At 35.1% G+C, this 13,737-nt stretch overlaps 1 protein-coding gene across 1 annotated transcript; it reads right to left on the bottom strand.

Annotated features, from left to right (window-relative positions):
- Positions 1-523: 523 nt before the first annotated feature.
- Positions 524-11,709, bottom strand: LOTGIDRAFT_236092 (hypothetical protein; the record flags this gene model as incomplete). The annotated part of the gene is made up of 16 exons (XM_009066256.1): positions 11,605-11,709; positions 7,370-7,490; positions 6,901-7,079; positions 6,228-6,461; positions 5,867-6,076; positions 5,239-5,352; positions 4,786-4,931; positions 4,349-4,544; positions 4,084-4,206; positions 3,615-3,775; positions 3,064-3,247; positions 2,462-2,587; positions 1,852-2,193; positions 1,443-1,620; positions 950-1,022; positions 524-679 (listed from the first exon to the last, which is right to left on the bottom strand). The coding sequence occupies exons 2-16, from the start codon at positions 7,459-7,461 to the stop codon at positions 524-526; spliced, it is 2,514 nt and encodes an 837-aa protein (XP_009064504.1). The 5' UTR covers positions 7,462-7,490; positions 11,605-11,709.
- Between the last annotated feature and the right edge of the window lie 2,028 nt (positions 11,710-13,737).

The following is a 13,737-nucleotide window of genomic DNA, read 5'->3' as shown; positions in this document are numbered from 1 at the left end:
TACTTTACAATTAGATAACTTCATATCAAAAGATAAAAAAACAATATTTACAAATACATAGAAGTCAACTTAAAAACATATTGATTGGTTAAACATTTCACAACTTTTGTTTCCAAAGTGGTTCCCGCACACACTCAGATCCTGCTGCCAACTCTTTCATGTTGAGACAAAAACATAGGCGTCCGTAGTACTTAAAAACCAAATGCTTTTGAGTTAATGAGATATTTTTATAGCATTTGTGGGCTTACATGTACGCCTGTGTTCAGCTCGGGTTGAGTACGGATCATTTTAGGATATATTTAATAACAGATTACGACCCTGCCTTTATTATATAATAACCACACTGATTGGCTCTCACATTCAAACAATCTGTAAGCTCAACAGTGATTGGTCAATATCCTCCACAATGTACATCTTGGGATACCTTCTGACGAGTAACGCAACACTCGGTAAACACAATAAATAGAAACAGCTCACACTATGGAGTCACTGAGTCAATGAGTCAATGTGTCACGGAGTCATGCTAATTGAACTCGGTGTCCAGCTCCTTTAAATCGTAGTCAATTTGGGCTGGATGAGCAAGACTATAGACAGCATGGAATCCCTTCCAGTTAATCGTATCGTCTGATTTGAAACGAATCATCAAATATTCTGTTGAGGAGATGATTTCTTTAGGAGCCTGGAAGTACAAAAAATAATTACATATAGAATGAAAAGTTTTATGAGTGTGAGTGAACGGGTTAGTTTGGAAATATAAAAACTTTGTGAAAATAGGCAGATTCATAAAACTCCTCAAATCTACTGAAAATGTCTACATCGTCATGCCTATGTTTAAATCGACCAACAAATCATTTTCACTACCCCCAAAGGGCGACCACTTATCTCATTTAACCTCTTGTCATTACTGAATTCACACTCTGATTGAAAGATGAAATCTGTTATAACTTACCGCACTACCACAGTAACGACCTAATACTGTACTGTCATCTTTTATACCATCTCTTATTTCTACCAGATCATACCTGAAAATAATCAAATGATTGTAGAATATGCAATGGCGAGATGCTTTGGAACCGACTATCTCAGTAATGATGGATTTTGTGTACAATTAAAGAAAAGGGTGACCCATGGAATCTATACATCAGCATCGTGTATATCACCAGGATGAGCAGCACTATCAACTGAAATTTATGGAACATAACTCATTCAAAGGGTGACTCAATATGGCAAACACCTGATAGTTGGGTAGTTTCTAGGGGTGGTTTATAGTCAAGAAAGGTGATTCACTGTCGTACCGTTGCAAACTTAGTAACTTTTTTTTTAAATCTATAAGGCAAATGTCAGATTTTTTTTCTTTTTGTGATTTGGATGGATCAAGAGTTCCACCCCCTTAATTCGTTAGATAATATCATATATTAATATCTCACAAGAATTTCACTCACGAGCAATCTGTTTCGTCTTCTATCTCAAAAGCTGTAAATTTGAGATGTATCCTGAATCCTTCTTTAGCTTGAAGTGTCCATTCACATTTAGCTCTATTATCATAGTTCTGATCACCATATTTAGAATGAGAGTAGACGTCTTGTAGATTTTCTGTGGCAACCAGGTGACTTCCACAAACTGAAACAGAGGCATTTGATTTTTTTCTTAGTTCATATTTATATGAACTCCATTCACCGAGGGTAATAAGCGTCTTTGATCTTCTTCATTAATGGTACTAGAAAGGTAACGGAGGTAGGCCTATTGACAAATCTGAATAATATGTCAATAACACAACAGATACACCCAATCAACAGCACCGTCAGCACCGGTCCTAACCAGAAAGCACTTGATGAATTTGGCTTTACTCACCTGAATCGTGCTTGGCATGGAATCCCTTCCTCTGTACAGAAGCATCAGAATAGAAGACCATATACATTCTATTACCACTAGAGATAATTGGTTCAGGTTTATCTCCACCACAGAATCTTCCCAAAGATCTGGCACTATTGTCATCACCGTCAAAGACAATGATATGATCGTACGTACATTCCTGATGGGGTTCCAGTTCAAAGTCCTCAAACTCGAGCTTAACTCTGTGGCCAGGTTTGGTGGTGAAGTGCCACACGCAGTCTTTACGACTGGGGTAAAATTGCGGCCAGTTGGGACTACTGATCTCTCCTGATGGCACAGTAATCTCATGTTGGCATCCACCTGAAACAGTTCACAATAAAAAAAAAATTACGATCAATAATTACTTTTGAATACTAATCGAAATAGATTTATCTGTGTTAAAAATTCAATTGGACATTCGTTGATACATGCTTGGAAGAAGCTAGTACAGTTTTCTTGAATTATGGACGAACCTGAAAAATGCATACAAGCTGAATATGAGCTATCAGCAACTGAACATCAAAGCAAGTCCATCCGGAACATACCACAAATAGTCGGTGACTCACAAAGAAATCGAACGATTACATACCTTCCTTGCAGTCGAGTTTATTTTCATGCAGTGTATAGCCATTATCACAGGCACATTCAAAACTACCGATATTATTCTTACAGATATGTTGACAACCACCATTTTCTTCTGCACATTCATCTTTATCTAAAAAGAGAAAGAAGGGAGTTTTACGTCTCATTATTCAGCATCCTAAGGTGTCTGGCGATGGTCTCTGAAAACAACCCCACGGCAAAGTATTCAGAACATTATAGGGTAATCGTTTGTAATACATATGGGCTCTTAACATAATGAAATGGGGATAGCTGCCCTAATGTTCAACAACAGGAAGGGTGTATGATGATGCCCTCCAAAAGACCCACAGAAGCATGGATTGAAGGATATTTTTAATGGGTACAGGATTTGTATACTACTGATCCAAAGTAAAGCAGAAAAGTAGAACGTAAAACTACATTCATTTCTTTTCATTTTTACTGTTCCAAAGCAGATTTGACTGATTAAGAGGGTTAGCTCTGTCAGTTCTTCTCCTGTTTGTCGATTTATGTATCAGCTGATAGACCTTTGTTGTCCCCACATCAATCAATATATACGAGAAAAATCTAAAGATGGATTCAGGTGCTTACCAGTCATGAACATGGATTTAAAACCAGTTTTCTGGACAGAGTTGTCTGAGTTGAACTCTATTCTAAGAACGTTGCCTTCTGAGGTTACTGGTGTAGGTAGAGTGGAACCACAGAATACACCATGTAGAGTAGAATCTTTACCAGTTCCACTACTAACTCTGACTGAATCATACTCACAGTCTTGCTGCAATGGAAACAATATCTATTCAGAACAACTGCAGCTGCGTTGCACTGGTGAGACCGGGGATGGTTTGAAGTATTTAAAATCTAACACTTTTGAGTGAACGGAACTAATTTGTTCTATTAGGGATCATGTTTAACTGATTTCTGGACCATTAATATGAATACAGTTTATGGTGTCCACAATTTGTATAGTTTCTCTCAGAATTTTCAGGTGCATTGATACTGTTGGGAACGATGCGAATGCTGCTACAGAAATATACATAATTTTGCATGAAGTCACTGTCCGACAAAGTTCGCGAATTTTAGAAAGTACAAACATCGTCAACATAATTTTCAAGATAATCTTGGTAATAAAAATATCTACTTACATTGCTACCTTCCAGATCAAAGTGTGTAAAATTGAGCATAATTCTGTATTGATGCAAGGCTACAATTTGCCAGACACAATTTTTGTTGGGTGGGTAAAGATCTGGGAACGAGGGGCTCTGTAGAGATCCATTTTGGGCTTTAATATAACCACCACACGCATCTACAACAAAATAACTTCAATGAATAACAACGATCAGCATTGCCATTAATTGATAACTAGAAACAAATCATGAACACGGGCACCGTTTAAGGTAGTTGGTGGTGAAGTTGAAAAGTAGAAAGGTTTTAAGAAGAAAATTTAGATGAGTTGTTCACTCATATTTAAGTTAATCCAAATGGCTTGAAGTCCATTGCTTGAAGTCCAGTTGTTGAAACTTCTTCATCTAGTCTTTGGGGGTTTACTTCTCCCTCCCAGTCAATCTAAGCTATGATTATGTTAAACGGAGTCAATGTATAAATATCACGTACCTTCACATCGTTTGCCATCAGAATGTAGTTCAAAGCCAATATTGCACGTACATTTAAAACTACCGAGAGTATTTTCACAATTATGATCACAACCATGGAGATCTGTCTTACATTCATCATATTCTGGAATAGATTTTTACATTAAACAATTTCACAAGTCCATTTAAAATTTTAATATTGGTCATAAATTGGTAAATAAAGCAGCAGGCTAAATAATGATGATATGCGTTCAAATAGTTCTAAAACTCATTAAAAGAGAACCAACCTTTAACGAAGGAAGCAGCAAAACCAGCTTTTTGTACTGAACCATCGGAGACAAATTTAACATAAAGTTTATTTCCGGTAGATTTAATATCTTCTGGAATTTTGTATCCACAGAATTTACCGATCAGGGGTGAGGAATCTTCATGTCCATCTCTTACTTCGAGATAATCATAGACACAATTATCATGGTTCTCGATCTGAAAGAATTAAGGGTACATTAATAATATACCAAGGTCTCATAGGGGGAGGAGGGGGGGGGGGGTGAAATCTATACAAAGTCTGCGCCTGTATAGTGCGATTGCGGTTCACTCATTTCCCATACACTTAAAACACTGGCCTGTACTATGTGAAATAGCCTATCAGTGTTTGTCCTGATGTGTATCGTTGGAATTTTCATCGCTGTTCTAAATGCTACAAATTTCGTATATCTGAACTTACCTCAAAAGATTGGAATTTGAGAGCGACTGAGTATTTTTCAGGAACTGTTATTTTCCATTCACATTCTTTATTAGGTCTGTATTCATCTGGGTAGTTAGGTGATGTCAGGTGTCCCGTGTCTTTTACAATTTCACCACCACAGATAGCTGTAAAGAGATCGATTTCAGATGTGAAGCAAATAAATGACTTAATGAAGCCACCTTATTGAAGGACAGAACTTTAAAAATAGAAGAATCTTGAAATTATGATTTTGCTCCATGATCTTAAAAGTCATTTGTCATTTGTATAGGTACATCACGTGCTTTCGGATTAATTTGCTCTATTCTGAATACATCAACCCCACTCTGGATAAGTGTGTACAAGAGCGTTGAACGATTTCAACTCATTAACGCCAAAAGCCAGGATTAGCTCAAAATACCAAAACTAAGTCAATAGCACAGGTCTTTATCATACCTTCATATTCAGCAACAAAACCTTTTCCTAGACCATTATTAGTTCTATATTCTATCCACATTCTAGTATCTGTTGATACCATAGTTTCTGGTATTTTATCTCCACAGAATCGTCCTGAAAATGCAGAAATAAACATATTAACACACAAACACAGAATTGATGACAAATCGAAAGGAGGCCTATAGAGATAGTCAGTCTAAAATCTCCACACTGATGGCATATTGAGCTCACCATACTTCATATTTGTCTGTCTGTGAGGCAGCTATATTGCGAGGAAGCATACCAATTGATAACATAAAAAGGTTATATAATAACTATCTTTGAGATTAAAATACAGTAAAGAATGCACATGGAATACTAACCTAATTATTGGCGATTTGATATAATAACCATCCCTAACTTCAATATAATATGTTTGACATTTACATAAGAGAGTGCACGTGCATATTGAATACTAACCTGATATAATAAACTCTATGAATTCTGCTTCACACTTATAGCTTGAGAAAGCACGTGCATATTGAATACTAACCTAATAATGGTGATTTGATATAATAACCATCTCTAACTTCTATATAATGAGTTTGAAATTTACAGTAGAGAATGTACGTGCATATTAAACACTAACCTAATAATGGTGATTTGATATAATAGCCATCTCTAACTTCTATATAATCAGTTTGACAGTTATAGGATACTGGTAGTTCTAGTCTTGTTATATTTAGTACAATTTTTTCACCATGAGTAGCTGATATTCTCCATTGACAGACCTCTCCCAGTCCTGTTTTAGGATCATGACGGAATCGTCCTGCTGATTCTTGTAATGTTCGTCCACAGGCTGAAACAAGAGAAGTGTTAATAAAGAGATGGACAACTATCGCTATTTCTTGATTCATAATGGTGTATTGCGGAGAGCAACATTTACCTAAGAGGTTAGGAGACACAGAGGTACAGAGGTTGATTTACCATGTGTTTATAACTATACTTACTTGGACATCTATAAAGTTTTTTAGCTTGACGGATATCACCGGGACTAAGTTGTATTCTCTGTCCAATATCTGGTCTGACCAGTACTCCTGGTTTACGACGGGGTAGAATGGTATCCAAAAAGGTGTTCCTGGCGAAGGTATTGCGAGCATAGTGCATAATACTACCATAATCGTATTCTTCGCCTAAACTATTTACATCATTTGATGTTAATTTATTAAAATTGTATTCTTGACCTAGAACAAGAAATCATGAATTCTGTAATGTAAGACAATTTTCACAATAAAGATGTTTGTTAAAACTTTTGGCAAGTTATTATGGTACAAGAGATCGCGAGCATTGCTGGGCCTAGCTTCAAATCAGAATGTGATCTAATGATGTAATGCTCTGCCGATTTTGATAGTTATTGCTGCTGACTAGTATCTTACTTGTAATACCGATTAGCAGAGTTTCAGCTACAACTCACACTATGGTTCAACTCCTTGACATTCAAAACTGAGAGGTTTTTTTGAATGCTTAATTTTATTACCTGAGTAACCATTACATATTTATGCAGGTATACTTTAGAAATATCTTTACCTCCGACGGGACCCCACCCGTTCCCCTAACAAAAAATATGATAACACTCTTGTAGTCCAGTCTACTTGGTATATGCACAATACAACTAAAAATTACCTGGCATGATATTCTTGTATACAATCTGAACATGGTCATCTCTATCAGTTCTCGTATGTTCATGCCAAAATCCTATCACGTGACCAAGTTCATGAACAACAATACCGAATTTATCACAGTTTTTACCAATAGAAATAGCCTGAGCTCCGTTACCTCGTTTACCAACAAATGAACAACAACTGTAACAGAGACAGGTATCATAATAAACATTTGATTTATTATTGACGATGGCGAGACGATCTTTGGTGATAAAGACAAAAGAAATAAGGATTGTCTTGCTGCAGCTGATTATTGGTGCCAATAAGAACTGATGGCTCAGGCATTGGTGAGACAACAGTTGCTTCTGTTGACCTGATGAGGACAATGTAACTTGTTGAAACGTTGTGTAGAATAACAAATTAGGTGTAGAATACCATAAAATTGCGTTATGTTATTTGAAGTGTAATACCAGTATAAAACATGGACCTACCCACAAGGTCTTTCAGTGAAAACAATATAGTTCTGATCTTCAGGTTTCTTCTCCACAAATATAACACAAGTATGGTTCTCCCAATGTCTCATAGCTAGTTTAAACAGGGCTTTATTCGCACCTACAATAATACAATACAAATATATAACATACGAAAGGCGGGGTGTGTCTGGGACAATCGACTGTGACATGCAATACAGATTTTCCATTTTGGTAATGTATTCAAGTTGAATCTCTTGTTAAAGTGATATCTTACTTTTACTGTATGAAAGGTTAGGAACATAGGGTTAGTTCTTCGGGTGCTTGTTAGGGTCCTTTCACGGAAAATAAGGTTTGACAAATGAAAACATTAGTCTGTTTGTGATGGTAATATTGACTTTCTGATATACTTTATATCGTTTTCAGTCTTTATAATGTAGCCACATAAGATTCCGAAAAACAGTATACGCAAATTTAAATTTGGTTTAACTGAGTTAATTTAATCAAGTATTGGGTTTTGAAGATTATTTGTTTGATATATTCGTCTAATTTTCTCAATTTTCTCAAAAATATTTTCAGTTTGTGAATATCTTATTAGAATATTTTCGGCTGAGTATGCAAATTTTTTAAAATCTATGTCGGTTGTCTGGATATAAATTCCTTTATTCAAAACAAGTTTTATGTATTATGCAGGACACACATGTGGTGGTAAGAAAATCTATACAGACATCTGAAAACTTTCAAAAAATACCGTCTACAAATTGTCAAATTCTTATGTTTTAAGTTACAATATTTATGTGTGTACTGCAGATGGTGTACTTTTATTCTTAACGACAAGTCTAACGACCCAGGCTATGAACTAAGCTTGCAATTTATATTTCTTATTGTTACTCCCAAGTCTATGAAATTTGGATAATGGGACTGAGATCACAAGGAGGAGTTTAACATTTGTGAAACAATACAGCATTATGTATTATTATCTGGAGTATACCCAGAGTTATGTGATGCCTTCTTTGAGTTCATGATAGTACCACATGAACCACGTTCTGGAGTTACAGGGAATGTGATGCCTTGTATAAGCTAACTATACTCTATTATAGTGTATAGTTGACCGTTTTCGGGAATATAGTCCAGTCTTAAATGTTGTCTTACAACAGGGCAACAGGGCAACAGTTGGCAACTCTCTAGAATCTATGCTAAAGTTTAGCTGTAGTACAACCATAGTACAACAGTGGGATCAATCCGGAGATTAGAAGATGTCTGGCGTTCCAGAAAGATTTAGAAGTTACTTCTGTCTATGTGATATGTAAATAAGTACACATTGGTAAGTGTACTTTCAATTGACATGGCTTCAATAAAATCACAACACTGTGAAATATAAAAAATTTTGATTATTTTACCAAATTCTGATCTTAGACCTAATTCAACAGACATAAATATTTAAAATATAATGTATAACATCATTACTTGTATATTTCACATATAAACATAGATTATGAATCAGAAAAAGTTTTAATCGAATTTCCTACACTTGAAGGTTTTCTTGATAGAGAACCATGGTCGTGATAAACAGATCAGACATACCCCGAGGTGCCAACAGGTTCGAATCCTCTAATCGCAACAAGTCGAATAATGCTTTCTTGAAGTTTTCTTTTCCTGACCAGATACGCCAACTTGAATTTGGTGGTATAAAGCCGCGCATAGACGAGATACGGTGTCCAGTATGGGATTATCCATACAGAATACATGGGCAATAAAAGAAGCCAATACTCGAGGTGCGGGTCCGATTCTCTTCTACAATTACTGTATCGATAGTCTCAAACCGTGCACCGTACCAGACACATTGGTGCAACGTACAGTTTGCGGCTTTAAACTGTCGAAAAGAAACATGGAAATGCAAAATGCAATTTACAGACTACAACACAATTGACGCGTGCATTGAAAACAAACATGTTTATCGTCGAGTGGGATGCTGTCAAAATGGAATCGACAGAAATGAAAACAAGAAGAGAAACTCTAGAAGTTCATTCATATTAAAACTTGAAGGTCGGTCGGGGTTGTGAAAGTAATTAGTAATTTGAACCAAGTGTTGGTTAACATTTTTTAATTAAAAGTGAAGTTAATTAGATAAGATATGATAAACATGTTAATTAGGTAGATGATGATGATGGAATAATAACCGCCCTGTTTATACCATGTTATTACAGGTTGGTCTGACCTAGTGCCAGATATATCCTCTACTATACTGCTTCTACATGTTATAATAAACATAGGCATATCAAACAGGAGCGGTGGTCCATTGATGTATGCCGCTTTCAGTTTAAGAATTGGCGTTGAAAATGATCTGATAGTGGTCACTTTGTTACAATGATAAAAGAAGGGAGATCAATTTGAATTTTAAAGCAGAGTGGCCCATTGTTAGATGTTGTGTTTCATTCAAGAATTTTTAGGTAAAAATATACTGACATCAATTGATCTCATTTTTAGAAAATAAAATAGTCAATTTGGGTATTACATGCTTAAAATGTCTAATGTGGTAGCATAATTATTGAGATTCCCAATGCATACGATACTATTTGCGTGACGAATTAAACCAGAGGCCCAACAAGATTCCACAGCAACCGCCCAACCAACCAATCGTACCAAATGGTCCAATAGAATCAACTGGGTAACCGGAACGTAACAATTGCACTAAAGTTGGCAATGTTTACATTTTAGAAAACTGTTTGATTTAAAGAACTAATCTATGATGTAAAATCTATTTTTTTTAATGTTAATTAACTTTTCTAAATTAGTTAATTTAAGTCTGCTATATGAAAATCATCACTTTTTTGTCTACTTCCGGAGCAGGGTTAAATTTAGATTGAAAGATTTGATAAGGAATTTATCATAACAAATTTTAGTTTTGGCTAACGGAGTTAAATTTTGATTGGCATTTCTTAAAAATTTGGTAGAAATTTTTAATGGTCCAGTTGCAAACATTCAAATATACAATTTGATTTGATTCGCAGATTGTCGAAATGTTAGTTTTGGCTAATAGAATGAAATATCGGATCGCAAAACGAGTCATTTTGACTCGCAAACTGCGATGCGATTCCGTACAAATTTGAATCCTGTTCCATAAATAACTGAAATCTGCACTCTGTCCTGTTTTTGTTTCATCAACTTTTTCTTATGATAGTAAAGTTAAATTTATATTAAGCAACGAATGATAAAAAAGTGTCGCTTACTGAAAGTGGTAACTTACTGATGAGTCCTTAGTCTAACTCTTTAAGAGCCTAGTGATATAATATTAAGAGCTTAGTGGTATATTATTAAGAGCCTAGTGGTATAATATTAAGAGCCTAGTGGTATATTGTTAAGAGCCTAGTGGTATATTATTAAGAGCCCATTGGTATATTATTAAGAGCCTTATGGTATATTGTTAGGAGCCCATTGGTATATTTTTAAGAGCCTATTGGTATATTTTTAAGAGCCTATTGGTATATTATTAAGAGCCTAGTGGTATATTGTTAAGAGCCTAGTGTTATATTATTAAGAGCCTAGTTGTATATTATTAAGAGCCTAGTGGTATATTATTAAGAGCCTAGTGGTATATTATTAAGAACCCATTGGTATATTATTAAGAGCCTAGTGGTATATTATTAAGAGCCTACTGGTATATTGTTGAGAGCCTAGTGGTATATTATTAAGAGCCTAGTGGTATATTATTAAGAGCCTACTGGTATATTGTTTAGAGCCTAGTGGTATATTATTAAGAGCTTAGAGGTATATTATTAAGAGCCTAGTGGTATAATATTAAGATTCTGGTGGTATATTATTAAGAGCCTACTGGTATATTATTAAGAGCCTACTGGTATATTGTTGAGAGCCTAGTGGTATATTATTAAGAGCCTAGTGGTATATTATTAAGAGCCTAGAGGTATATTATCAAGGGCCTACTGGTATATCATTAAGAGCCTAGAGGTATATTATTAGGATTCTAGTGGTATATTATTAAGAGCCTTTTGGTATATTATTAAGAGCCTTTTGGTATATTATTAAGAGCATAGTTGTATATTATTAAGAGCCTAGTTGTATATTATTAAGAGCCTAGTGGTATATTATTAAGAGCCTAGTGGTATATTATTAAGCAGGCGATCAGGGGAATGTATGGATTGGCCCATACTGAAGGTGATTCATAAATGAAAACCCAGATCTCAACTCCACAGGATACAGGATACAGTTTGTATGATATGATGCAAGATTTTACTTACCAGTAAAGTTCAGCTCTATTTCATACGGTATAACAGCATAATCCCACAGTCTCTCTGGTCTGGCAGTAGCAGCTCGCCTTGTTCTCTTTAATTTCTTCGATAATTTCTTCATTTTATGACTCACATTTGTTTTCTTATGAAGTTTTTGTCTTTTTGTTTTATTCTTGGTTTTGCCTTTGACTGTTTGATCGGTTACTCGTTTATTGTGTTCTCTCTTTGCACGAATTGACTGTCGTAATTTTCGTAATTTTATTCTTAAGCTTTTTATTTCATCTTTGGCTTGTCTTCTCTGCATTCGACACTTTTTCCTGAAAATATACAAAATTGTGGGTTAGTCATGGGACTTATGGATGAAGTATAGTTGAAATTGGAGGTCATTTGTACAACAGTGAAACATAATCTGAAAGAAATGCTGGCATAGGTCATGAAAGGTAATTGAAAATTTAGTCCTGACTTTTCGATGCAACCATAGAACAGAAAAACCTAGACAATTTCCAAGTCAAAATTCTATGTTTTTCCTTCCGTCTAGTGATCATTCTTTGTTATTGCTTTTGAATATAACACTCTTCCAAACATCCAGTTGCATCAATGAAGAATGTTTCGGATTACATGTATTTGTTATTAAGAATGAACGCGTCTCTGGCAAACAGAACTATTCACCAATTTAAAGATTAGGTTCAGGTTTAACGAAAACCAGATTTAAACTCGAAGTAGATTAGAAAAATAAATAAATTAAAATCTCCTCCATTAAAATTAAATTTAAACAGAATTTTAAATCCACTTAAATCAATCAATCTTTTAGTAAAAAATATATTTAAATGAACGATTCACTGAATGTGCCCAAGATTTTATTGGAAATTTAATTTAAGGTCCAGACAAGAAAGCAAAATTTATAAACCTTGATCTTTATCTGAAGGTCATTTTAATAAGTCAGATCTGGCTGCATTTCATCAATGGGGGAGTGGGAAATTTAGGAGACCATGACTGTGCTCCCTGTATTGTGCTCAGAATATTGAAATGTGACAATACCATGCATACGAAATTTTGACCAAACAGCGTGTGTGGTCTACAATTTTTTCTGTGGCTCGACAAGATGGTAATATTTTTTTCAACGTATGCTCTCCTGCATTCTGAAGATTTCTGGGAGTGGGCCCGTGGACTTTGTTCAACCAGTCCCTATGGTAGTTAAGTCACTGCTCTTTGTGAATTTCCAACTTTCACCGACCGAAATTGAATAAAGTAACTTCAGGTTAACAAGTAAGCGTCTAACTCACTAAGCTACTGCGCTGCGGCCCTAATAAAGTTCATCAAGGTTGGTGCTGACGTCAAAGGCGATTCTCGTTCTTGCTGGTACAAGAGTTAAAGATAACTCGCAACGACAAAACATTTTTTTTCACCCTTTCTGAACGACTGATCAACTCAACATTTTTCAGCTTCTACGAGCCTTATTACTGATAAGTACAAATGGCTTTCGACCTTGCTAATTGGTCTAACACCACACACATTCATTGAAACCTTTCAAAGAAATACATGAAAGAATCAACTTGGCAATAAAAACCAGTAAATAAGAAAAACACTGACTGTTTCTAACTGTCCAGTTGTACTGAAAGATATCTCATTAATACATATTGCTTTAATAGATCTAACATTGTTTATGGATGTTTTGGGTTGTTTACAGATATCAGTTAAATGACGAACTGTTAAAAGATATAGATCTATTCTCAGGTATTCCTGTGGTCAAAATAACATGTACCGAGTCTTTGATGATGACCATGGTCTCTTTAAAACCATTTAGTATGTTTGGTGTTTTAACTATGTTTACCAACAATATCGTATTCAAAAGTACTGTTACTGACTAGAATTTGGCCTCTGAGCCACACATGATTTAAACTTTTATTAAGATCATTGGACACATTGCTTATAAACTGTGTATGAATCATAACATCCAGATATACTGATCATTTCATAATGCTCTGCCATTATAATAATAATAATTTCATTAGGTACCCAGTTGCACAAGGCAATCTTCCCTGGCATCTTTCTACATACAACTACAATAACATATTTACGAAATGATAAACACTGGGTTTGTCAACATATCCCTGATTGATTTTTACTTTGCTAATGATATCA

The sequence above is a fragment of the Lottia gigantea genome, assembly GCF_000327385.1.
Source record: "Lottia gigantea unplaced genomic scaffold LOTGIsca_74, whole genome shotgun sequence".
In the NCBI taxonomy this organism is placed as follows: domain Eukaryota; kingdom Metazoa; phylum Mollusca; class Gastropoda; family Lottiidae; genus Lottia; species Lottia gigantea.
Note: the sequence above shows the minus strand (reverse complement) of the source record. Positions and strands in the feature narration are given on the sequence as shown.